General features: G+C 32.9%; 1 protein-coding gene across 4 annotated transcripts; it reads right to left on the bottom strand.

The window, feature by feature from the left end:
* Positions 1–12: 12 nt before the first annotated feature.
* Positions 13–27,837, bottom strand: LOC138329162 (ETS-related transcription factor Elf-3-like). 4 transcript variants are annotated; one of them, XM_069275940.1, is made up of 9 exons: positions 27,653–27,837; positions 12,968–13,152; positions 12,347–12,821; positions 8,300–8,539; positions 7,101–7,241; positions 6,295–6,435; positions 5,469–5,669; positions 5,068–5,260; positions 13–2,657 (listed from the first exon to the last, which is right to left on the bottom strand). In XM_069275940.1, exons 2-9 carry the CDS (start codon positions 13,097–13,099, stop codon positions 2,549–2,551), a joined length of 1,632 nt encoding a protein of 543 aa, XP_069132041.1. In that variant the 5' UTR covers positions 13,100–13,152; positions 27,653–27,837; the 3' UTR covers positions 13–2,548. The 4 variants fall into 4 exon arrangements, with proteins under 4 accessions (XP_069132041.1, XP_069132042.1, XP_069132043.1 ...); XM_069275941.1 differs by having other exon boundaries at positions 12,968–13,149; positions 27,653–27,732; XM_069275942.1 differs by having other exon boundaries at positions 14–2,657; positions 13,073–13,152.

Below are 27,837 nucleotides of genomic sequence, written 5' to 3'. Positions count from 1 at the left end.
TTAGATAACAAAGACATAAATCTTTATCTTATTCCTTTTTTATTTTTATCATACAATCAGTTAACAACAACATCAACAAAATGTCTTAATAAGAATATATAAAATATAATAGTTAGGGTCAATTTATCATTTGCAGAAAAATCACTAACACTTTCGTAGCTTTGTGACAGATATAATTTATATGTTACAATTAATTATCCGCCAGCTACGGTGATAATATTGAATTTTGGAGGACACAATTTGAAGCACTTATCTGAATAATTTGCGTTGAACGACTTATGTCTCGTCAGCACTACATATAGCAACATAAATAAAGTTGGAATAAAAATCTAAATTTTCGATAAAAATCATCAATAATGAATTCATATATATGAACACAAAGTAGATTTGACAAGTTTCTTAAAGTTGAACATCACCTAACAATACACTCAGACGCAATAGATTCACGCTTCTAATTTATATGTTGATACCCTGAACAAAATATCAAAGACTACCACTTAAATAATATCAAAGTTACAAGTAAATGACGGTGTTGAACCAAATGTCCTATAAAATTCCTTCTATTGCTCAATAGATTAAGAAAACTTTCTAAGCTGCACTGTAAAGTTGAGACCATATTGCAGAAGTTGTACATTTAATATAATTATTGCAGTTTTTTTCTTCTGATATCATGACTAGTAAATGATTTGATTTTATCGTAGAAATATGAATGATTCTTACAACTGTTTTGTTTTGATGATAATTGGTCCATTTTGGTATGTTCTGTTTTAGGATGAATACAAAATTATCATTGGTGAGTGTATTATGTTGATGGTTATCGGAAAAAATGGGGGACCATGCGTAGATTGTTTAGTATTTACATCCTATAGTCAGTACATTGAAATGTTTTTTTTATTAAATTTTATCTGGTTTACAGCTCACATTCGTTCTGCAATTGCTGTAAAACTCCCAATACCTACCCAATACCTGGCAAACCATTACGGGATTTTTTCTTTTATTAAGCTCATCAATAATATAAATTTAAGATATTCAAGAAGTACTTAGATTTTCCACCGTTATGTAAAAATCATACAATTATGTTAGAAATAATAAAAAAGATATTGAAGACTAAATTTTGCTCTTGAAATCCACCTCAGACAAATATATTACATACATATTAATCATTATATTAATTCAAACGGCGCATGTCAGTCAGAGCTCGAAGTTTAGTGTCATTAAAGACAAAATACGATATAGATAAGACTTATACATGACACAGATATACCCTATCACATAGAGAAACACATTCAAAAATAAATTATTTATAACATAAACACATACAATCCTCACAGAGAAGTAAATACAGGGTCACGTTATCTACAGAACCAATTGACCTGTTCATGAGATATTTCGATAATATTTTCCGAATTTCACATGAGGGCTATTGTTTATGTAGTGTTATTACATTATGTTTCATTCATGGAATGTAAAAAAATAAGTACATGATTCAAAACGGAGATCACTCAACCGTGAAGCAACATCATTCACACAGAGTCTGAGGACACTCAACTTGCAATCTTTACAGAACCTTTACTTCGACTCACATACACATATTTATAGTTACAAAAAAATGTGAATATATACAATCAATCGATAGATGTTAATAAAATATATTCTTATTGATAAAAAGAGAATTATATCTCTAGTGTGATAATGTACCGGCAGACCTGCTGCTCAATATGTTTGATATAAACCCATTTCGTCTTTGTCATCAGATATTGAGTAGATCAGATGTCAGGGCCCAGTTTCATGAACAGTCCTTAACTTAAAGAATTCCTTAACTTATAATTCTCAACTGGGCACTAATACGCAACTCTATATATATCAAGCTATCAGCCATAAAATATTGCTGGAATTTCATTAAAATAACTGATATTCGCATAAGTTCAATTCTTGGAAAGAACCATTCAATAAATGCAAATGATCTTCATAATGTTTTTTTTTAGCTCAGTCGAATGTCTGTTGATTTCATAAAAAAACATTGAATAAGGATTACATTTGGTCGACAAGATAAGGACAAGATCGACAATCATTTTACATTTGCAGACATTTTTATGGTATCACAAATAATATTTCAAAGAAATATATATATAAGTTACGCCTTATTCAAACCTTCAGTGTTTCGTTATTTATATTTATTTTTAAGACATTGACTCAAAAAAACAACAAAGATAAACAGTTTCTTCTTAGGAAGTATACTCCTTTATACATTTGAAATACAAATACGTCAAGAAATATTGCCTGTCATTGTGAACTATCAGTAATAATGATTGTTGTACACGGGAACATTTCTATTTCCCGGAAACGATTCCATATATAGTCTACTCCATGGCTGATAAGTCTCTAAAACTCTTATCATGACATGACATAGTTCCGGGATACTACCGATTTGACTCGGTGCCAAGAATCATGGCGATATGAAGCAGACCATCTTTTTATTGTTGGCTGTGCATCCAAACATCCAGGGACACAATCCATGGCATTTGAAATGTTAGACATGCATCCTCAGCTATACCGGAAGTTTCTTTTCCCGGACACGTTCCATGGCGAGACTAGTGAACTTGTAGACAAGCCTGCGTCCCTCCACCCTCTCCAGGATACCCCGCTTGTAATAGTGTCTGAAATCAAACAGTGATCAGGGGCGGATTTAGGTTTTGAGGTTAGAGGGGGCGTGGGACAAAGCAAATCAGGCGAGGGGTCTGGGGGCCGCCTAGGCCCCCAGAAGCTCTCGAATAAATGGTGCAAAATCCTGCATTCTGAGGATTTCATGAACACATTTTCCAGAAAATAATTGAAGCCATTTAAGGGTGTTTATTTATGGTTTTCGTGTCAAGTGTCATATTTTTTATTTGAAGTTTTGATTTATTATTTTTACTTACAGAATTGCAATATCAAAATCTTAATATTTATATGGACATAAAGCGAAGAAGGGTGGGGGCCGCCTAGGCCCCCAGAAGCCCTCGAATAAATGTACACTTTTTCCAAAAAATAATTGAAGCCATGTAAAAATGTTCGTTTATTATTTTTGAAGTCTAATGTCATATTTTGAATATAAAGTTACAGAATTGCACTGCCTAAAATCTGAATATCTATTCATAGAGGCACGAAGCAAAGAAAAGGATGGGGGTATGGGGGCCGCCTAGAACGAATATACGTACCCGGCCTACTATGCCTTTAGGCCGGGTACGAATTGGTCCCTATGTATCGTAGTGGAGCACTGCCTCCGAAAATCACTCGGGCACAGTTTTTTCATACTTTTTTGAAGGTTTTGAAGTAATAGGGAACAATTGTAGCTCTAAAGAAGACACCATTTTCAGTCTAAAAGTCTTTTGAGCTACAATATTGCAGCTAGGGGGTCGCCTATTAAAGGTTTTTATAGGACTAATGAAAGTGTATGTGAACTTTTTTAACGATATAAGTTTTTACTTTTATACATTATCTGTCACATTAGATAATTCATTTTCTCTAACTTACACAATATTCATAATTCGTGTATTGGACAACGAAAGAAAAGAAGGCTAGTGGTCTTGTCTATGGCCATACGGTGCCAGGAACCATTGCTATCATCCTGTTTTCTAATAGGGAGCCTTTTGTCATGTGCATTAATTTTTTAACATCGTTTGCCTATCTTATAACATTATCGTTAAGATATGTTTTTATTGAAACAAAAAAGGAAGGCATCTGGCCATGGGGTGCACTCAGACCCTAGAAGCTCTCATTTTCTGTCGCATTCCACTTTTTTCTTTACACACATTTTCTTAGGACAAATAAAAGGCTTCTAGAAGCATTCGGCGTCAGTAGTGATCTTGTAACTGGCGTTTTGAAAGTACGATTTAATACAGGACTTAAATGCTGATTCAAAAATGTGTAATATATCATTTACAACCTGGAAAATGAAGGGCATGACATATAGTCAACCAGCGAAGACTCATGGCCAGCTACAATTCCTTTCACCACCCCCCTCCCCCTTTTCTTTTATTGCTAAGGATATCGAGATATAACCTGTCAATATTGAATATTAATGACAATAAATTATCTAATATATTGGGATTTTATCGGGGTTTTTTTTGGGAAAAAAAGTAAATACTTGAAGGGATTTACATTGTACCTTTTAAGCGATGCAGATAAAACCTTAACTTACACGAAAAAAAATATCATTATTCCATTGTGCCTGGATACAAGTATGTTCATGCATGTATGTCCCACAAAGTCGAATACATTTAGATTTTAAAATGATAACATCAAACGGTAAAGGTAGGAAATGGAGCTTTCTGTCTAATTCTCACTCTTTATCTAATTCCTTAATTTTTTCCCTTTCTCCCTCTTTTTTTTCTTTCTTCCTTCTTTTCCTTCCTTCCCCTCTTTCTTTTTCCCTTCTTTTTCCTTTTTTCTTTTTTTTCTCTCTCCTATTTTAGGGGGGGCGTACGCCGGGTCCGCCCCCCCTTGGATCCGCGCCTGGTGATATCGATCGTCAATTGCCTTTCTCATTGAAAGTTTCAGAGTTTTATATGCACAACAGAAGATAGATAACTCGTTTACAAAAGTAAACTACTAACAAAGATATGGATACCTTGTGCCCTTGCGTAATCGATCCTTTACTAAACCTTTCAGGATTATGAAGCATTTTCCTTTTATAACGACTTAATGTTTACAACTACACGAAAGCAATGCTATCTTATTTATTTTAGTCTATTGAGTCAGTCTATACGCCAACTGAACTGTCGGTATTTATAAATCACGGATACTAATAATATGGAATAAGTAGTTAGTACTGACACCAGTCATTACAACTTGGCTTTGTTATGTTGTGGTACCCAATAAAGCAATTGATCGCAACCTTCACCTGTGAATTCTTCCTACATAAAATTTACCTGTGAATTCTTCCTACAAAAAAGTATCACAGGAAAATACTGAACATACCTAAAAACAACATATTTATCACACAAATCGCCTTTATTTTTCCTTTTTCCCACTATGTATGTGGGTAAAACAGTATAAAAGACGTTTCTTTTTATAACACAAACTTACCTCATTGCCCTACTTAGTTTCTCGTACGTCATGTTTTCGTTGTTTTTCAAACTTCCCCACAGTTGTGCTACGGCTTCTGATTGGACGAATCGGAACACGCCTTCTCTGTGATTCTCCCACCGTAAGTACTGCGGGTTGTAGAGTGGGTTCATCAGAATCTCGTAGATAAACTCCCAAAGGTGCTGGTTCTTAGCTGTACAAAACAACAATAGTCTTAATCATTACACATTCTTTCGAAACAATGTCGTTGAATAAATAAACTGTATCTTCAAGTTTTCTTCTATGTCTTACGATTTCATTTTTCAGAGAGTATTGTTCAACGATCATATCAATAATGTGCTGAATGAACCACAAATATTATCGCTATATTTTGACTTCTATATGAGGTTCCTTGGCCTTACCTTTCTTCTCCTTCTGTGCCTCCTCATCTGTAGGCAGACTTTTAATCCTTGGCCTTCCGGGCCGTCGTCTTGGTATCGGCGTTGACGTCAGTTCGCACGGTATATTGCATGGGTTGACCCCTTGTGTTGATGGGCAATAAGGCTGATACATACATTGACGTTCATTCATGTTACAAACGGGAGGTGTAGCTCCAGGGAAAGCTGGACAGAACAAAAAGATGCAACGTTATACACATGGGTGAAAATAAAAGCATTGTCTGATGACAATAAAAACAATACATCAGGTCGAGTATATGTTTCGTCTCCGATGAAATAATTTTAACGTAATGAAGTTACATCACAGCACATACAACTGTGAGAATATTGGCGTTCTCTTATAATTAAACAGAAGAGTATGTTTAGATGATAACTGTAAATGTACTAATATCAGGTCCCGTACTTTTCCTGTTCTTGATAAAATATTGATATCACGTAACGTTGATACTTTAGACTAATGTTTTATCTTTGATTTTAAGCAGAGAGAAGAGGGAACTCATAATAGTTCCAGTATCATAAGAGCGAGTAATTATAATCTAAAAGAAAAAAATCGTAGAAAATGTCGATAGGAACTATTGACGATATCATCTTCAACCAACCCCATATCGTATTTCTAAATATTTCTACAGTGAATAATCGAATCATATTTGTGTCAGTAAAAATATTCAAAATAAAATTAGTTTGAATTTTCGATCATTTAAAGAATCTGAAAATTCTTCTGGAAAACTGTCATTTAGTTTGCTGGTCTGGTAAACATTTGCGATAGTCACGAGTGGTCATATGTACTTACAATGTCGTGCCTGCATGTGGTGAGGAAGTGGTAGCCTAGGACACGGGTACGGCTGCTGGTGGTGCTGAGGAGGATGCTGCTGATGATAAAACATGTTTTCTGGCCTTTCTAGCTTACCGAGATCGTTACATGCTTGGTAGTCTGTCGAAGAAAAAAAAAAGAAAGATGCCATACATCAAATACTTTTTCGTTTGAAGAGGATTGTAGAGGAAATTACATTGAGGCTGCATTTCAAGTTAGATTGCTTACTATAGAGAATTTTGTTCCTGGTTCACAAAACGTAGTTGTCATTCCAAAATAACAAGTTTTAGAGTTGTCTAACCATTCTTACTGAATCATCTCTCTGTTTTATTTCTTACCGATGTTTAGATTTAATTTAGCATTGAAATTGCCAGGATAATTAAGGATTAATTAAGTCATCTTAACTTAATGTATTTTATGTTTAACTTCATAACATTATAAAATTATTCAAGTTAATCCTTATATTTATTTATTTACAATTCCTTTAGATTTCAATTTCCGACGGGACTACTTTTTCTATAAAATCATTACGTTGTTGTATTAATGGTTACGTTGCAAACCACAAAGTCATTTTATGTTACGAGATGATGAGATAGTTTAAGCCGATAAGAATGTGTATTCAATATCTTTAACTGTACCCCTCACATAATCAAGTACTATTAATAATATGTACCATATCGAACTCACACATTTCGACGGGAGACAAAGATTAAAATATAAGATTTTTCCTAATTTTCAAAGAAGTAACATTAGTGATCTTCTGCGATCTATCCACAGTTAAATACCTTGTAGATTATCATAACTACGGGAGACGTTTTCCATTTGGAAATGAGGAGGGGAGGAAGAAAGACTGAGAGGAGATGAACAAGAATCGTCTGTGCCATCAGTCATCGGGGTACTGGTGTCCATACGTGGTTTGTACCCCACTAAAACATAAACAAAGGTAGGGGGATTAGTACACCAATACCACAATACATTTTATAGCGGGCTCAAACTATATACAGTATAACTTCAATGTATTTATTCCAGCATCAAGTTAAACATTTTATTGCATCGAAGATACTAAGTCATCAATATCAAGAGACGTAGCCAATATACAATATATCTAATCTATCATCAATCACTTACATACATGTACATATTTATATTTTACCTACATATTCACCCATTACCAAATTTGTTTATTTTTTGTGTGTGTGTGTAATATTTTTTGTGGAAATGGAAGTCTTGGTATGCACTTTATTACATGATCCACTTCTCGGTATGCATCACTGAAGGATCCTATTTCAGCGGAATTAATAATAATAGTCGCTAATAGAAAGTTTTATCGACGTTTACATTACAATGAAGATGTCCTGAAATGTAATTGAGATATCATATAAAAGCTACGCATCCCATTTTCATATCATCTCTACTTTTCCACATTAATTCTATTCATCTGTACTATGATAACGAGGTGTGTTAAAGATCTATGATAGCACGTGTCAGACAGCTCTATCACCTTTATTGCTATTTTTTACAGATAATTTGAGAGGGTACCTGGACATATATTACCCAGGTAGCTCGGCTCGTTACTCTGTCATGCTTCACGTGCCATATGGCACTGGTGCATCTTTATCAACAAACGCCAATGAATTAAGGCGTTTTGAAGGAGATACGCATGAAAGCGTTTTACACGTGAGGTTCCAACATTCTTAGAAAACAGGTACAATGGAAATGTTCACATGGGCTTCATGAGAGACATTTTCCCACGGAAGTAGGGATAATGGGACGCAAAGTGGTAGTCTTCAGAGACATTATAATGATTGAATTAATCTTCACTTCCTGCAACTGTCATCGAATTAAAATTTCTCAACTGTCAAATCACACATATGGACCATGGGGCGCTTTTTAACTTTGAATAATGAGATGAGCTAAAGTTCAAATTATGCCAGCACTACGTTTGTTAAATTTAAGAACAATCAGCTTTAATTCTATAACTTACTTCCGTCATGCAGCTTTCTAAAGAGATCATAGAAAAGCCCGCCAAAGTTTGGCTCTAACTGTAGGAATTCGTCTATTCCCATTTTACACAAGTCGCCGCCCGTCACCCCTCGGAAGTTTTCGGCGTGCAGTAACGAACAATCTAGCTGCTGTTTTTCTGCTACATCAAATATCCAATCCAGTACTTGTTTTGGGTTCCAATTTTCAGGAGATTTTCCATTCCATGACGAACATTCTTGTTCTGTACAGATGATAAAAATATGTATATACATGTATGACATGTAATCTAACATGTAAGACATTTCAGGCTCAAAGTTAAGTTTGAAAAAGGAAAAAATAGAGATAACTAAAAAGAAAACGAAAAAGTTAAAGTTTTCAAAAAGATCACAAAAGTGAGGTACTCCAATTACTAAAATGAGACAGAATAATTTGTAGTTAATTTTCCATCAAAATTTGAATTACTTAGTTTTGAAAATCTTATATATATTCACAATATTTTATTTATATGCATAACTCAAAAATACTATGACATTAATAATTAATCTAAGAATTCATGTTGCATGTCCCGAAATGACAAAATTTTTTTGTTGGTATGATATGTAATTTGTATCTCAATTATTTGAATATGAACATTAGTTATTTTATGAACAATGTCAACACCGCATATTGTTCTCTGTCTAGAAAAGATCAAGAGGTGGGTAAAGCCTGTCAAGTGTAAACAATAGTTATGGACAAGTAGACCAAGTTAAGGGCGTTCCTAACGCGTGTAAACCCGATATGGACAAAGTCTTATAGAGGTCAGTCTATGTTCGGGACATAACGTACAGGTCATTAACCATGTAAACTAGATGATAAGACAATCAGGGCTCCGCCACATATCGGGGAATTCAGCGGAGTTTTTTGTCACCAGTAAATATCAATCAAAACCACAACAATTCGTCATGTTTATAAAAAAATCTTTTGTACAAAAAAAGAGAAAATTGATCAGAATAAATGTTTGAGTATTTTACAAGATAATTTCACGCAACAGAAATAAATATCTACACACAGGCGCCGACATCCTTCTTTTTGACAATTAATAGATGCATACTGTTACTTTTTTTCGTGGCTATTAAAATTCGCGATTTTTATTTCAAAACAAGTTCGCGATGATTAAAATTCGCGGATTTAAAATTTGAATGGATATTACTATCAATAACTATGATGGTGATGGTAAATGGTGGAGATAAACTTTCGCGAATATATCTGGATCGCGAAAGTAAATCGCACGCGAAAAGAGATGGTCTACAGTATTAAGAAAGATTCTATATCATATCATCTTGACCAATATAAGTATACACGTAGTATTTGTTTTCATTCTTAATAATGTCATAAGAAAAAAATACCTTTATAAGAGACACGGTCGTGATTTTCATAACATTTAGTAACCAGTTCACCCATTTGTATCATATTCTGAATGAAATATCTTAACCGCAAAAGCTGTGATTGCCATCATACTATGCAATGTATGAACAATATGATTTCATTACATTTTCGTGAATTATCCCGATACCTGAGAGCTTCGTCAAACTTTTGTATTTCAAAAGAAACCGATTAATTCGAGGATTTTTATTTGTTCCTGACCAAAATATTTACTTTATACCTATGTATGTTAAACTCGACTATTAATGTCGTGATTAGTCGACATTTTGTAAGGTCCGGCTTCGATTTAAAGAGGATTTATTGTACATGCGAAATCTATTATATTGCACATTATTCATTCTGATGATTTGGATAATTAAACTGTATAAGATGACCTTATGTAAAGAATGCTAACACTCGTTACCGTCCAGTTTATACTCTTGTCTCTTCTTTTTAAAAACTTCCTGACAAACAACCTTTGCGATATCAGCCCAACATTGAGGAAGTTACAAATCATGTTGATAACATTAGATGATAGGTAGATTAGGTGTGTTAAAAAAAACTACAAAAAGTTAACTTTTAGGTCCGGCATTTCAATGTAACCTTCACAACGAAAATGATCATCATTAAAAAATATTACGTCATATAAGATGCATGTATACAAGCTAACCATCTGTGCGTTAGGGTGGAGGGGTGTATTCCCTTCCTTGATCACGTATTAAAAGACAGTTGTAATACATACCATATCTTATCGTATACTGTGACATATATTTGCCATATGTCGTGGTCAAGAAGGGACAAAGAAACATTTAAACACCCGGGAAATTTTATTTTATGTAAAGTCAATTGAAACATAATAAAAGTCTGTAAAAGATGAAATAAAGCACAGACAGGAGAAAAAAGTATCAAAAAATATACAACATTACTTCCGAAATTATAAAAAGGAATTAAATTACTAAATGGTATTTTAAATTGCAAGCTGAGAAAGTGAAATGAACAATAGTCTCTTAAACAAGAAAGAGACCATACATGAGGATACATGATGAGATTGGTGACGAAACCTAAACAGGATGTTTCAATTTATAAATTACGAAATGTTTAAACGAATGGTGAACTAAGGTACATTGAACATATCAGATGATACTTAGCAACCTAAATAGAAGAAAGACACCAATGACATATCACGGGATGGGAGTTGATTATCATTATCATAACCCTAAACCCACATCAACCCCGTAGGTAACATAATATCCTAATGTGTATTTGATGATTATGTCTATACACCATTGACTAAATTGAAGTGGGTCCTCAACCTTTCTACTTTTTCATTCATAAAAATGCCATGCCTAGATTGAAGATGAGAGAGTGTTGTCTCCACCCTGGTCTGATACTTATTACAGTGAGGTAGAATTGCTATATGCATACACACGCCGTCTGGTATCAACGAGGGGAGGTATTAGTTCAAACCCAATCATTATGAAATAGTTACCCACGTATTTTTCCCAATATTTGTTTTGTGCAAACGTATCAAATAACATATTATAGATACATTTCAATAATTTATTATTTAGTCGTTTGATCAACTTTAGTATTAACGCAAATATGATATCTTAATAATCAAGGAATATAAAAAATTAAAATATACTTTCGGTGAATAAGCATTGGACGTAATTACGCGGGAATCCATGTTTGATCAATCTTGCCTTGAGTTGGAATATGGAAATCTTGCTCACTCATCTAGCATGTACTGTCCAGGTGGGCTAATCATTAACTTAAGAGAGTTAATGCTAATTAAACTAATGTATGTGTCAAACATGTAGATATCTTAGTTTTTGTTTTCAGATATAAAGTGATACATATCGGACACATGCCATCATAAAAATGGTCATATTTTTCAAATTAAGATAGTTTGATTCCAAAAGGTGTCACCTAAATTATGAAGTAATGATCAATAGCATTAAAGCTCTGAATAAAGACTTAAAGAAAATAGCCCAATTGTCTTTTTAATGAAAAACAGTGAATATGGTTATTTGGATATTGCAATTATATATACAACTGGTAATGGTAGTATTTCATATTCTATAAACCTACATGGATATGATTTCATATGTTAAACACATCGCTTTAATTAGTCAGCAATCATTTGAAACATTTATTTCATCTGTCCAAAGAAGAAATGTGCCTATATTTATTTATCAGAAGTATATGAACATTAGCAACCGTTTGATGTCTCCAAAATGAAAATGATATGCATTATTGATTTATGCGGTCTTTTAAATATAATATTTAAGCTTCAAAATACACACTTGACATACTAATATTGACGATTTTCTAGCTATATTTTATTGCAATGTCATTATAAAGGTTAAGATTACGATATACCCGAACATAAAAACATAAGCATATATTCTTAAGTGATAAATGATACACGCATTAATAGAATTATGTAATCCATGTAAGCAGATAAGAATTTTTAAGTCAAAGATACGAAGATATTTTTAAAAATTTGGTATGAACGCAATATTGGGTAACATATAAGCGTATACAAAAATGCATATGTAGAACAAAATATATTACAACTTACACCATAAATACAATTTCATTCATCAATTTAATCATAATGCAATGGAAGTAAAGTGATAATTACCTAAATTGTGGTCACTGGTCTGTAGCCGTTGGTCGTATTGAGAACATGGCTGTGATGTACTTGCAGGATTTCTATCGTAGTTGAAGCATTTATTCTGATAGTTGATACAACAGTTTCTGTCCTGTTTTGACGAATCTAGAACTGGTCCATAGCCACTGTTAACGTAATTTGTGTGTGCACTAGCCGTGTTTGCATTTGGAACACCACAGTTTGCAATATCGATATTTCGTTGAGGAAGTTGATGAGAATAGTTCCATGAATGAAAGCTGGCAGTACTTCCTGTAGTGTTTTCATAAGAGTTTCCTTGTCTCGATACCTCCGACTCGGTGTTATAATCACATAGAATCTCCTCTATGTCCAAAGTAGTCTGTGGATAGCCAACACGACGACAGTCGCTTTGGGTATCTGTCGTCTCATCCATTAGAAAGGGGGGCTGTAGAGCGTTGTGGTCCATTTCCTCTATAAGGCTGCATATCTAAGGTAGGAAAATTTAAACTTAATTATAAAATCCAATTTCATATAAAATGAATATAATTATATATATTTTTTTATATATTGTAAAATGCATATATGCATATATATTAAATGCATGCATTATTGAAATGGATGCATATGATTTACCTTAGAGTATGCAGGAATGGTAGAAAAATACATTTCATCGATAGCTCCAGCGGAGAAATTATCACTACTAGACCATACAAGAAAGGCTAAACTTAGACAACTTACGTATTGTGATGGACTAGCGGAAGGCATTGTATTGTTTATCTGCTTCACGTGTTCGAGCCGGAAATCCACGTAATTTCCTGCTGCAATTAGAAAAGAAATTGTAATTGGTTACCGCCACGCGCCCTATGCCGTTACATTCATGCTCTGTCTTCACCAATTACCGCACACCTTGCTATTGATTGGCTGGGTCGTTAGGCCGTGACTACTGCTGTCTTAGCATTCATTCATAAGTGTGTCGTTAAGGAATTACTCTAGCGGAACCGATCGTCGTTGGTGTAGCCAATCGCTGAGCTTTGTTAAGGTTAACATTACCTTATGTAGTTTATTACTCGATCTCACGGATCATAAAGAATTCTCTAACTTGTACCGGGTTCTCACACACAACATAAGGTATGTGCACGATCAGCCTGACAACCGATATAATTAGCAGGCTAACCTAGACAAATATAGCCTGGCCACAGGTAAATGCTGGCCGCGATCGGCTCACGGTTGCCACATGGTAAAGCAATTAATGCAGTAGTAATCTTTTTAACTGATATTCGCTCATAATGTACTTCCTTTTAACAATCTCATTAGCGTGTTGTGTCTCCGGAGGGAAAGCAATATGATAGTAATTTATGAGATGTTTTATACCATGTACATATGTATGTTAGTGTATCATGTGCGGTATTACGTCAGCGTGTATTGTTACACTATACAGGTAACTCACACAGGTATGTTTTTAGGGTACATGCAAAAGTACACGGTTTATTACAAATTAATATCATCTGAATTTGAATGACGTGGATAACGTTTGCTTTGTCATGTAGATAAATCAGTTGCTAATTATGATATTAACTTACGTTAACGCATTCCTATACAATGTTTTTAAAATAAAAGAACAAAATAAAGCAAACCGGAATACAAATGCATATAAATATAGAAATATAGCATCATCTGATACGTATTCACAACTTGTCATCTTTGGTGAAAAAATAATGACTATTCCATTGACATAGCTAAAGCACAAATTTCACAAGAAAAAAAGTTATTAACACGTTTTCACGCACGCCTTCACAGTCTTTTTACATTTGGCGCTAATGAATAGGAAAAAACGGGCAGCTGGATTTTACTCACTCGGTGACATTTTTCTGGTTATCATAGTACGATACAGGTGGTAAAATTTACTGAAAACCATTTCATTTCCTCGTTATTAAAAGATAGATTGGCGTTTTCAGTCCTCATATACTTGGATTTCTTGGTGATTTAATTTCTCAATTTACAGTATTGTTGGGGTTGTACTAATGATTGAACTGATTGAAGTGTAGGAGACCGCTAAATACAGCTGTGCTAATTTAACCACTCAGAAATCATTTAGTTTACATGATCTTACATCTGACTTTTACACTGACTTTCGTATAGCAAACGTAATGATAGATAAAAAATTACGTAAAATATCTGTCATTATGATGATTCTTCATATGAATGGTAGAATTGTTTCGACCTAAATATATTCGGTGACGTTTCCTACATTTAAATATGACCTTGATATTGTCATGACAAGAAATCATTTGAATCATTATTTAAATATGATACTGAATTATTCCATAATGCATCACTGTACAGGAGTGATAAAAAGAGCAAAGATCTAAGGATTTTGGAGAGAAAATCTCGATATAAAATGGTAATGATTCTTAATTCGACGGAGTTGTTAGACAGAATCACTTAATTTTCAACCTCTCGGTAACAAAGATGAAGACCTTTTCGACAGATATTTTACAATTCTTTGTGATTTATATAAAAACACCGTCTAGTTCCTGCAGCATAAAAACTAAATAACATTATGGCACATTAAAGACGTTATATTTATTTCAACAGAATTTATATAAGAATATCATCTTCAAATCTAAGAGATCATATCTCAAGCAAAAAGAAAATGTTCATCCAATCAGAAATTGCGAATTAGAGGGTTAACGTGCGTGGAATGTGGACAGATGTTTATAGTCATTCCATGCTACGGTATAGAATATTTTAGGATGCCTAGAAATCATACTTTTGCTACCTGATAGTTTCAAAGCACAATGAAGAAAACCGTTGGTTTTTAATATTATGCAAGCAGCAAAGTTTAATGATGGCCTTGACTTCAAAAAAAATTTGGTTTAACATTGGTAAAAAAACACGATCACTGATATAGCACTGGTATACATAGTAAAACGTTTAATTAATCAAGCGAAGAAGAACAGTTTAAATATGTATATAAACCTAGATATATTGCATGTATAGGGTTCATAGACAGGTACAAACAATAATTAAATACTCCTGTGGGTAGAAATGTATGATTCTACCACAAGTCATTCACATCTAGGCTAAATAGTGTAGAATTACCCGGAAGCTTAAACAGCCTTGTACCATAATGACATGTAATAGTTAATCTATCCTACGCACATCCGTATCCTCCTTACCCACGTTATTCCTATTGCACAAGGCCTTTTGACAGGTAGCAATCTAATATACTTAATATTAGACGTTATATTTATATAACTTCTTCCTATTTTTAAATAGTAAAAAAAACCAATGTGATAAAATTCTATGACGGCATGGTAGCTATTCAAACACCTACAAGTAATCAATACTAAACATGGTGAAAAATGAACTCTTTACTAGGAATTATACTGTTCGTTAGATCCGGGATGCCTTTTTCAATTACACGTATTTTAATAAATTATTTTAATCTTAATGTACCCACATATATATTTCAATGCATTTTGTGTAATTGCGACTTATCTTCAAACGCTATCTACATCCACTGGACCCCATATATACCATTCAACAACAAAAAACTCCATCTCCACTCAGCAGTTTCTCGGAAACATTGAATTGTATCTATGTACGGTTCCTCTATAGAACTTGATTCCTTTACAAAATAATTATTACGCTTTTCATATCACATTGATTAATTGGATAAAATGATATTTATATTGTATAGTTTTTATATATACATATCCAAATCATTTATTACATTATCATATTTTAATGGGAAGTGAACAAGATGGGTTAAATTCCAGGTGAAACCATTTTTTAATGTAATCAATTGTAATATATACCCCAAATCCACGTACTGTCAAATGATGTCATATGTTAAGAAATAAATGACAAAATGTTTTTATAAACACAAGAAAATGATTATGATTAATTTTGGTAACTAAAATGAAATGTACACCGGATGCATTATAATATCTCTGTTAAAAACGAAAGTCCTTCGGGTGCCTTAAACATGTCGGTAGTAAATGGGTATCGATATAAGGACTGATTACACGTGCGACATGTGGCGATGAGCGATGCACGTGAGTGCGAATCCCGCCTGTTGAAAACGACAAGGCCAAACAGGTCAGCGGAAGTCGCCAAGATTATCTTTAAGATGTTAAAACATACTTCCTTTGGAACATTTAACGCTATAAATTCATGCTTCATTGAGACAGTTGAACACATCAGATAGTGTTACGATATTTGGTAAGGGACATTATACTATAACCCATTTTATTTTCTCGTATATTATATCTCGCGAACTATTAATTATGTATATAAATTATGTATATAATGTGTAACTACGTTATACCTTTATTAAATTATGTATACATTTTGTAACTACATCATACAGTTATTATCTATGTATATATTGTGTAACTACATCATAGAGTTATTATCTATGTATATATTGTGTAACTACATCATGCAGTTATTATCTATGTATATATTGGGTAACTACATCATACATTTATTATCTATGTATATATTGTGTAACTACATCATACAGTTATTAATTATGTATATATTGTGTAACCACATCATACAGTTATTATCTATGTATATCTTGTGTAACTACATCATACAGTTATTAATTATGTATATATTGTGTAACCACATCATACAGTTATTATCTATGTATATAACGGGTAACTACATCATAAATTTATTAATTATGTATACATTTTGTAACTATATCACACAGTTATTATATATGTATATAATGGGTAACTACATCATATAGTTATTAATTATGTATATATTGTGTAACAACATCATACAGTTATTATCTATGTATATATCGGGTAACTACATCATACATTTATTAATTATGTATACATTTTGTAACTATATCATACAGTTATAATCTATGTATATATTGTGTAACTACATCATACAGTTATTAATTATGTATATATTGTGTAACTACATCATACAGTTATTATCTATGTATATATTGTGTAACTACATCATACAGTTATTATCTATGTATATATTTTGTAACTACATCATACAGTTATCAATTATGTATATATCGGGTAACTACATCATACAGTTATTAATTATGTATACATTTTGTAACGACATCATACAGTTATTATATATGTATATATTGGGTAACTACATCATACAGTTATTAATTATGCATACATTGGGTAACTACATCATAGTTATTAATTATGCATACATTGGGTAAGTACATCATACAGTTATTAATTATGTATATATTGTGTATCTACATATCATATACTTATTAATTATATATGTATTGTTTAACTACATTATACAGTTTTTCGCGAAACGTTTGAGTTCGTTTAAGCTCTCCCTTCCGAAAATAAAGCATTTTACAATTTGAAGTAACTTAACGAAATGCATGGTCCAGAACAGTAAAATAGATATATTAAACTTTTAATATAAGGTTGTATGGGTGATTTTGTATTTCTGCTGTATACGTGTCAATTGATATTAATCAGATTTCTATGGAATCAATTTTCGATATCTTATTCTTGACGTGGTAGGCATTTTAAACTTCAAGCACGACCTGCCCTTGTCAAAGTTATATTACTAGTTTTTTTTGTATATTTAATTACATGTAACAAATGTGTTTATTTTAACTTCTAATAACCTTTGATAAGCAGAGAACATTTTTTGATTTGTTATATATATATAATTAATTTTTCTTTGTTTTCATACCAAATCCGGCTTTCCGATTGGCCAATATTTTTTTTGCATACCACTATGAAAAAAAAAATCCGAGAATGGCGCGAAACCCTGACGTTATCGTGACGTCACAATAGATACATTGACGTTACATATTGATTCGGAAAAAAGAATCCCTTGAAAAACCACTATAATGGTACATTTAAACATACTTCATTTTATCAAATATAGTATGAAATTAATTATAAGTATTGATGTCACTATTATCAACACATTTCATACTAAATTGACTACATCGACGACATAATCGGTGAATTTCCTTTGATACTATTCACATTTATAAATGTAACAACACTAATAAAATAAATAGCATCACATTAAATAAATACACCATATAATTATAAAACATGACATCTTGACAATGACACAACATTATTTTATCGTTATTTATCAATATATATAAAATATAATTATCAATGATAAATATCGCAAATTATGATATTGCTATTATATCAACATAAGATGTTGTATTAAAGTATTATAAATAAAAATATATCTTATGCATATATTATCACTATTATTTCAATATGAGATATTATTATGAACAATAAATACAGAACAATGTCTTATCGCTATTTTCGTTATTATATCAATATAAGATATCATAATGAATGATAAATATAGCACATTCTTTTATCGTTATTATATCAATGTAAGATATTTGTTATGAATTATAGATATAACACATCGTTTAAACGTTATTATATCATTATAAGATATTATTATAACTAATAGATATAGATTTACATAGCAATGTTGTCTGACATCGTAATTTAGAAAGCCACGCCTACACAGACAACGCACTGGCGTTCCCTCTAGCTGTCTGAACGTTTGACCTGTGCAGTACCATATATGATTTATGCCAGTGTTGCACATGAAAGATGTGGTAAAGTTTTGAAGGAGAATGACAGCGCATAATGGACAAATAACCCATATGATTAGTTTTTTGACATTCAGTTATTTGATTATCAGATAATGACCTTAAATTGATATTAATTCAAGTTTGTAACGCCAAGCGTCATGATGTAGTAAGTAATACTAGTAATACTACAAATAACAGTAATCGATAAATAGACTTTGTGGCCTTATAACATAAAACATGTGATAATGCATAAAGTAAACGTAGTCGTAAGTTGTGAAATGTTATATTACAAACATCGCGTTGTTAGTCACAATAAAATCACCCAGAAACGTTATATTATAAACATCGCGTTGTTAGTCACGTCACAATTAAACATCGCGTTGTTAGTCACGTCACAATTAAATCATCCTGAAACGTTATATTATAAACATCGCGTTGTTAGTCACGTCACAATTAAACATCGCGTTGTTAGTCACGTCACAATTAAATCATTCTGAAACATTATACTATAAACATCGTGTGGCAGGTCACAGTAACATCATCCAGAAACGTTATATCATAAACATTGCGGTAGGTAACAAACATCTTAAAACTTCATTAAATGAACATACAAAAACATGTAAGTAATATTGAAATATTCCACGATGTTTTCACATCGACATTGTGGTTTATCAAAATTACAGTATTATTAATAATATCATTATTCATTATAATACAAATATAGTAACATGTCATAATGTTATTATTGCAAACTATCAAAATATGAAAACGTATGAGGTGTCATAAGAAGAATATCACGGTTAAAAAACATCACATTATAAGCAACGTATTATGTCATAAAGTAAACATTTCAAAGCATAGCTATATCAATATCGTGATACATAATAGATGATTCAAACATGATAGATATCTTAAAACGACACAACATAATCATAAGTGATAGATGATCTAACACCGTAATAAGTCCAAACAGTCATCATTGATATATAATATACATTTATACGTCAAAACGTCATAAGTGATAGACTATATTCCCCGCGAAAGTTGAAACATAAGCATGTATGATAAAATGATATATAATGATATACAATATGATACGTCCAAACAAATGCAAAAGTGACAGAATGTACACTGCGTTATTTTAAACATAAGCATATGTGTAAGACAATATAGAGCGTCAACGTCCAAACATAAGCATATGTGACAGATAACAAACACACGAACACGTCGCAATATTCAAACTTAGTTATATGACTTAGATTGCAACAATTGCAGTAGATGATTATACGAACGGCGTGATGTGTCATTGACATTAGTGGATAACTGCTTTTTCTAGGTCGTTATTGCATTTTACTAATTCAATCTAAGGTCCATAACTGATCAACAGAAACAGTGTGATACAAATAACGTTATACAACGGAAACCTTAATCATCTAGTTAAACTATAAGCAAACCATCAATCATCAATTAATTATCTTAATATCATGATATGTATGTCCGTTGTATAATGTTAAGATATTCTGTATGCGATATCTCAATTTCGTGTGGCAAGCTGTATATATATATATATATATATATCGCATGGAACGTAATAAAAAAACCGCCAGTAATTAAAAATGTCATTACAATTACATGTGTATTATTTAATAAACACAATTAAACATAGTGGTAACACATTATCCTTTATACACATGTACTCTCACGCGTGCGCAACAAAATGTCAAAAGACGAGCCTCACTCTTCTCTCTTGTTTGAAACTAAGGTTGTCATGCCATTGAAATATATTTAAAAAGCAAATATTGCATAATCAGCAAAACTCTACAACAAATGGAAAGATTATCCGAATGTAAAGATAACAAATGACATGAAAGGTTAAAACTTGTGTTGGTTCATCACCTTCCATCGTGGTTTTGCCGTCACCTTGGTCCGCCATGTTTTGAAGAGTTTGTTCCGGAGAGGTATACAATAAGTACGGAAGTACAATGTCAGAGTTATAACTGGGAGTTAGTAAGGACGGATCGACAAAATTCCGGACAATTCTATGGCGGACCTTCCTGATCCTATCCGCACTTAATTTTATCAGAAAATCTATGGTCTTTTAGATCACGTGATAACAAACCAACATGAAAGCAGGAACGGTAATCTCCGAGTCCAAACTATAAACATTTATGGGCATTTTTAAGGAAAACTACGGGATAGTATCAAATAGTGATCAGTGAAGGCGAGAATATCTTGCCATGATTTGCATGTCTAAAAGTGGTCTATATTATAGGTTCATCTATCAATTCGAAGTTGTCTTCTTAATATTTGTTGGGGTTTTTTTCAGCAGCATTATTTTGTCAAAACCCTGCATATTGAAAATACTATCGATGCTATGGTACCATGGTAACAATGTGTCGATTAAAAACAAGTACCATGGTAACAATGTGTCGATTAGAAACAAGTTCCATGGTAACAATGTGTCGATTAGAAACAGGTACCATACCATAGTAACAATGTGTCGATTAGAAACAAGTTCCATGGTAACAATGTGTCGATTAGAAACAGGTACCATAGTAACAATGTGTCGATTAGAAACAAGTTCCATGGTAACAATGTGTCGATTAGAAACAGGTACCATAGTAACAATGTGTCGATTAGAAACAAGTTCCATGGTAACAAGGTGTCGATTAGAAACAAGTTCCATGGTAGCAAGGTGTCGATTAGAAACAAGTTCCATGGTAACAATGTGTCGATTAGAAACAAGTATCATGGTAACAATGTGTCGATTAGAAACAAGTATCACGGTAACAATGTGTCGATTAGAAACAGGTACCATAGTAACAATGTGTCGATTAGAACCAAGTATCACGGTAACAATGTGTCGATTAGAAACAGGTACCATAGTAACAATGTGTCGATTAGAAACAAGTATCATGATAGCAATGTGTCGATTAGAAACAAGTTTCACGGTAACAATGTGTCGATTAGAAACAGGTACCATAGTAACAATGTGTCGATTAGAAACAAGTATCATGATAGCAATGTGTGGATCAGAAGTATTTAAAATGCTACAGATGATAGAAGACTATAACTATATGTATGAAGGCAAAAGGTATGAGTAGACAATAGATGAACAAGGTCACGCAAAAAATATGTTGCAAAAAGTATAGTTAAATTCAAAGCAATAATACATGTTGGACGAAATCTTTTAAATTTGAATGTTAATGCGTGCATGACATATGTCAAGCATTCTTACAGAGATTCAAAATAAAATATAAATATATTCAATAACATTTAAAATATGTGAGTATGCACATTGCGATTGTCCTTATCTGTAATACATAAATCCTGATGATCTTAAGGTATTTGATTCCATCCCAAAAAATAAATCTCTGATTCGCCTTTCCACTTAGACAGATAAAGCAATATATTTGTTAACATCGCTCATGAACCGCTTTTCTAAAACCATACTACTATAAGATTTTACTTGATCGTGCTCTCGTCCGAATTTTCAAATGAATGCATTAGAGGTTAATTGTTCTGTCAATGCAAATAAAATTATTCTCCCACAAACAATCTATTAAAACATTTGATTCTGTGGTTATTTTCATGTTTTAATAGAAAATGCACATCGTCGTCGAAACCATCATAAGACTGATATAGAATATTATTACATTATGTATTTATGAATGAGATTAATAAACCACATTATTTACTTCTTGCATGCAAAAAAAGAGCAATTGTTTGACTACTGCACATGAAAATCACAAGAAACACCGAATATTAATATAAACTGGAGTCAACAAATCTACTTAATAAGACATTAATGCGGAAAACAAAAGAGCTCCTTCTTTTAAATTAACACCGCTAGTGGTGACAAACACACGACCCCTTAAGTCTGTTGAACATTGAGCAGCGACAACAAAAATATCGTTTATTGATTACACTATAGCTGTAGCAACCGGTAATTGATATTAATGGATCATAACTACTTGTGGTCATGTATTTTTAAGTGTCGGCAATATTACCGGATTGTTAAAACGTACCAATGAAAAATGATTCATTAAAAATGTAATATTGAGATCAGCTTGAACTATTAATACTTGATGTATAATGACATAGAAGTGACTTTGAGAGCACACTATTTTTTTGTTATCAAAATTGAATTAAATTTATTTATACATCATAGAATACAGAAAGCACAAAACACTCTAAATAAACTTTAATTAGAATTGTGAGATAAATTCATTTTGATTTCGGTTTTTAAGCTTTATGTGAATTTGTTCAGTATACTCTGAATTTTGTGTTGTACCTGTAGAGCTCCACAATACAAAACAGTTAAAGCACTAAATACAAGTTTGATGTTGGTGAACAGTATAGCAATGTAATTTTTATATTATGTGGATTGGAAATGATATTGATCAGGGAGAATCTGAGAAAATGAAAAGAAAGTGTTTCGGTAGGAATAATAATATGAAAAATTAATGCATTAAATAAAATTAACAGTTTTGCAATCAATTGAATTGTGGTCAATTTGTGGTCTAATTAATACGAATTAAATTTTTGAATACTGACCAAGCTTCATTAACATCTGGTACATCATACAATACCAGACACACAGTTTGTTTTTAATCTCTATTGATTACATTAACATACATTTGCAATGCAACCATATTCCTATCTTTTAGCACTATGCATGCTTTTTTATTGACATCCGACGGCCATTGCCAAAACGATAAAAACATAACAATATGACAATACATATATTTATGTTATAATCTAGATAATTTATGAAGTGTTCAAAGGATTGTTTCGGTTTCATGCTATATGTAACTACAGAACCAGGCACTGTAGATAATGCTATGGTGTTATACAGCAGTGTAGAAATTTTCTCAAATATTTTGATGTTAGGGTGAATATGATTTGATACCAACCACATAGGTAACGTAATACTAAGGTGCGATGATGGCAAGGTGTTTCCCTAAGGTTAGGATTTCACACAAAATCTCAACTAAAGCTATTAATCTATAAATATTACAACTGATTTTGGTAACCGTTACACGCTTTATAGACAATACAGGGATACCAATGGGTACAAAGCTTAGTGGCGCAAAGTAGAAAATACACCCACGGTAGAGAAAGGTTTTACTAACACCGATAAATGACAAAATAATCAAAGTTTCCTCAACAGGAGAGAACGTTACATAACAGATATCGATGTGAGTAGTCTTTGGAATGCAGAAAGTATTGGAGCGTTATCAGGCAGATGAAAAGATAAACTTTGGTGTGAAGTTAAAACAAAAAGTTTCATTTTTGTCTGGTATCGTGTGAAACACAAATCGTCGGGAATCACAGATAAAGATAATTTTTTTCATATAAATTTCAGAACAATTTTTGAATGCAAAATAGTTCACTTCTGATCAATATGCATCTATGGACCTATATATTGTGATTAAAAGCACTGCATCAATTTGCAACAATAAATTTATTTTATTCATGTGTATTGGGAGTTAAGAATAAGTCCACTCCGTTTTAAGGGTATGTTGGGTAGCTTTTGTAGTGAGCGTTCCATCATTCTGACAGGTTTGCCTGGAGTGAGGAACTGGTGACGTTCTCACCTTTTCGCTGACCCTAAGTCTGAATACTCTTGTACAAATCTTATATCACTTGTAATTGCCCTCAAGGTGCGATGTTTGTTTGGTTTGTACGGAATGTGGGAATGATAGGTGAAACTGGTATAGTTTGAAGAATTAACCATTTTGCTTTTGAAATACAGAGTTTGGTTATTGCCATAGACAAAATCATAACAGATATGCAACATTGTTAAAACGAAAAATACTATATTGATGTAATGGTGAAAAATAATGTAATTTTCATTTGTTGATATGATATTTATTCATTTTAAAAAACACAAAACAGTTGAGGACTGACTATTTTTGTCTCCTTATCAGAAGTATCATACAGACCGATTATATTACATGTTATAGAAATGATTAATTGCCGATTTGTTCATTTGACCTTTGGATACCTCACATATAACTTTTTGTTGTATTTTTTTTTCTTGAAAGATTACAGGCGGTGAACAATGGAGAACGGTTGAAGTGAATAACCGTCAAAATAGCTTACTTATTGGTATTCTGTGGGCTGTTTATAAAGTGTACACACACTACTGTGCCTTATAATGGTGAAATTCTGGCTTGCCTTCTCAAAACAAAAGGGCAGACTTAGGTCCAAACTGAAGTTGTTCTACATATAATACTTACATAAAAACTTACGTTTTCTCCTTCTATAAGTTATTTGGAAATTTTGACTTTCGAGAATTCGGCGTTTAGTCCCATCTGCGCTTATAGTGTTGCATTGGTTCGACCAAATAACAGTAGTCAGGTTTCAGTCTGTGTGTGGGGGAGGCTAAATGTAGCCATTGAAATAATATACATGGTTATTATCTATACATTAATTGATTAATGAATTCATAAGTTACAGATCTGTTTTATTTTATTATTAAGTTAACCTCCTAATAACAGCCAGGTTCATGTAATGACGGCCTCCTGTGTATGCGGTATGTTGCGTGTTTTGGGAGACTGCGGTAACAAGGTATTCATCATTACGAAATTTATACACTATGTTCACCTACAAAAATATTAAGTAAGTAATTTAATACAATAAGCAACTTCCTCCCCCTCTGGGTGCGGCTTCAGTTGCATTTTGGGCAGTTGCCCAGTACTGACTGCAGGTCGGGTTTTTTCCTACGGATATTTCGGCTTTTCTCCCTCGCCTAAACCTGGCACGTCCTTAACTCCCTGGAATATTTTAGGGGTCTGATGAAAAATGCAACTTTTATTTCAATGCGCTTTTTTTTCTATTTTTCGTTGATAGTTTTGGTAAGCAACCCATATATATTTAGAAACTAGAGATCACGATCTATTCAATTTTCTCGAAATGGCCTGGTTGTTAATGGGACGTTAAACTAATCAAACCAAAGGTTGACAGATCAGGAAATGTTTCCGATTTATACCTCTCAGTATTTATGTTATTGCTGCACTCTACTCTAATTCGACGTATATGACCTCTTCCTTCTGATGAGAACGGAGCAGGTAAGCATTATCCTTTAAATAATATGGGTTCATAGTTAAGTAACGTACAAAAATGCATTTAATACTGAGATTGAAAAACAAGCTTAAGAGCTCATGTCAATAACTTCCAGTAGTTTTGTCTGTTGAACGTAAGGACAAACTTATTTTCTTTTTGGTTCTACGGCTGGTACACGCAAAAAACACCAGTGACTTATTTATATCTTCAAGTATTGATGAATTGACATCGGTAATTCCGTTTTAAAATATTAACATTTTGAGAAGTCCAGCGGTAAATAGGGTTACTGACAAATGGCATGATACCAAACCACAATTCGTGTGTTAAATATGTACGGTATGTTGTTCTTATACGTCCAATTTGAGTAGCTTTAGCGATTCAAGGACGCGTTAGGTTTAAATGTTGGTAGGAAACAGGATTTTCTAACAGCAAAAAAACACGTACGGAAGGTACAGTTAACAATGTACATTACGTCTAATGTTGATACACTGACATAAAACACAAGTATCATAACACGTGTAGGTGTGCCAGCCTTGTGTCATAACACGTGTAAGTGTGCCAGCCTTGTGTCACGATGATGGGATTGTTCAGGCGTCCAGTATGCCTATGTTGTGTTCAATAAATACATGAATATATTTGTTATAATGCACACATGGTATATTGGTGATGTAGATATCTTTCTTTCTTAATTTGAACCAATAAACGTGTGCATGTTTTTTGAGACACGTGAGTGCATGTATACGTTTTGGATAATGTGCATGTGTGTTAAACATACAAATAAACGTAAAGGTATATGTATTCTAAAGCTAAGCTTTGTATGTGTGTATGGGTGTTCCATTCACCAGAGTTTCATTGATACTCTCATTTGTGTAATCTGCTCTACTGGTTGTGAAGGTATTGCACGTGTAATAGTGTAACACGCGCATTTGTGTTGTGTTACACGTAATTATCTTTATATCTGGTTTAATGTGTTCAATGTTTTCTGGTCATTAATTTTTTTCCCAATATCAGAAAAGTTGCCCACAATACTGGCCTGCACATAAAACGGACACATACATCATATGGTTGGGGAGAAAGTGCTGACAAAAATATCTTAAAAGAAAATACAATGGTCGGCCGTTTCTTCAAAAGCGGTTTGTCCGGTTCAAACGTTTCCGGTAACAAATGCATATCATAGATAAAGTTAGATCACATACATAGGTTAATAATAGCGTCACCTAACATGCCTTGAGGTAGGAAACAGTTATAGTCGCTAGTACCCACTTACTTACCGCAACATGTGGTTATCTGGCGCGTGCATATAGGTAAAATCGCTGAAGGATGGACTTATCTTACTTAAAAAAACTTTACTTGATGATGCATGCAAATCTAAAAAGAGCGGTTATACTGAAAACAATTACCAGTATTATATATATTAATTGGTCACAAATTGGACTACAACAGCACACAATACCTACAACATCGATATATATCCCTTTCCCATCCTGCATCCCCACCTCCCGACTCAGCCAATCAAAACGATCCAGTCCGGTTTTGTAAGTTTGACAATTTTTACATAAATTGCATTTCAGAAAAATATCAACATAAGAAACAAATTGAAGAGTTAAACTTAATCAATTAAGAGAAGTAATTAATAAACTTACCTAAAACTCTTTCTTCATGTTTAGTTATAGTAAATCCGTACGCATTGTAATATCGCTCCCGAGTCTGATCTTACATCGAGTAGAATACTACTATAGTCACGTGGTACTGCTTGCATATCTCACAGGAGTTAGGACGGATTTGATTGGCTGGCGAGGACAGCCAATGCTATATCGGCGATGAACCT

Source organism: Argopecten irradians, chromosome 8 (assembly GCF_041381155.1).
Source record: "Argopecten irradians isolate NY chromosome 8, Ai_NY, whole genome shotgun sequence".
Lineage (NCBI taxonomy): Eukaryota > Metazoa > Mollusca > Bivalvia > Pectinida > Pectinidae > Argopecten > Argopecten irradians.
The sequence above is the reverse complement of the archived record's forward strand: the minus strand, read 5'-3'. Positions and strand labels throughout refer to the sequence as shown.

Bases quoted from the DNA above. Each gene is read 5' to 3' on its own strand.
- LOC138329162 (XM_069275940.1), bottom strand. From the start codon at position 13,099: ATGCCTTCCGCTAGTCCATCACAATACGTAAGTTGTCTAAGTTTAGCC. The intron at 12,822-12,967 runs GTAAATCATATG...TTCCTACCTTAG, and splicing joins CCATTCCTGCATACTCTAAG to ATATGCAGCCTTATAGAGGA. The intron at 5,670-6,294 runs GTAAGTACATAT...TGTTCTGTCCAG, and splicing joins CCACATGCAGGCACGACATT to CTTTCCCTGGAGCTACACCT.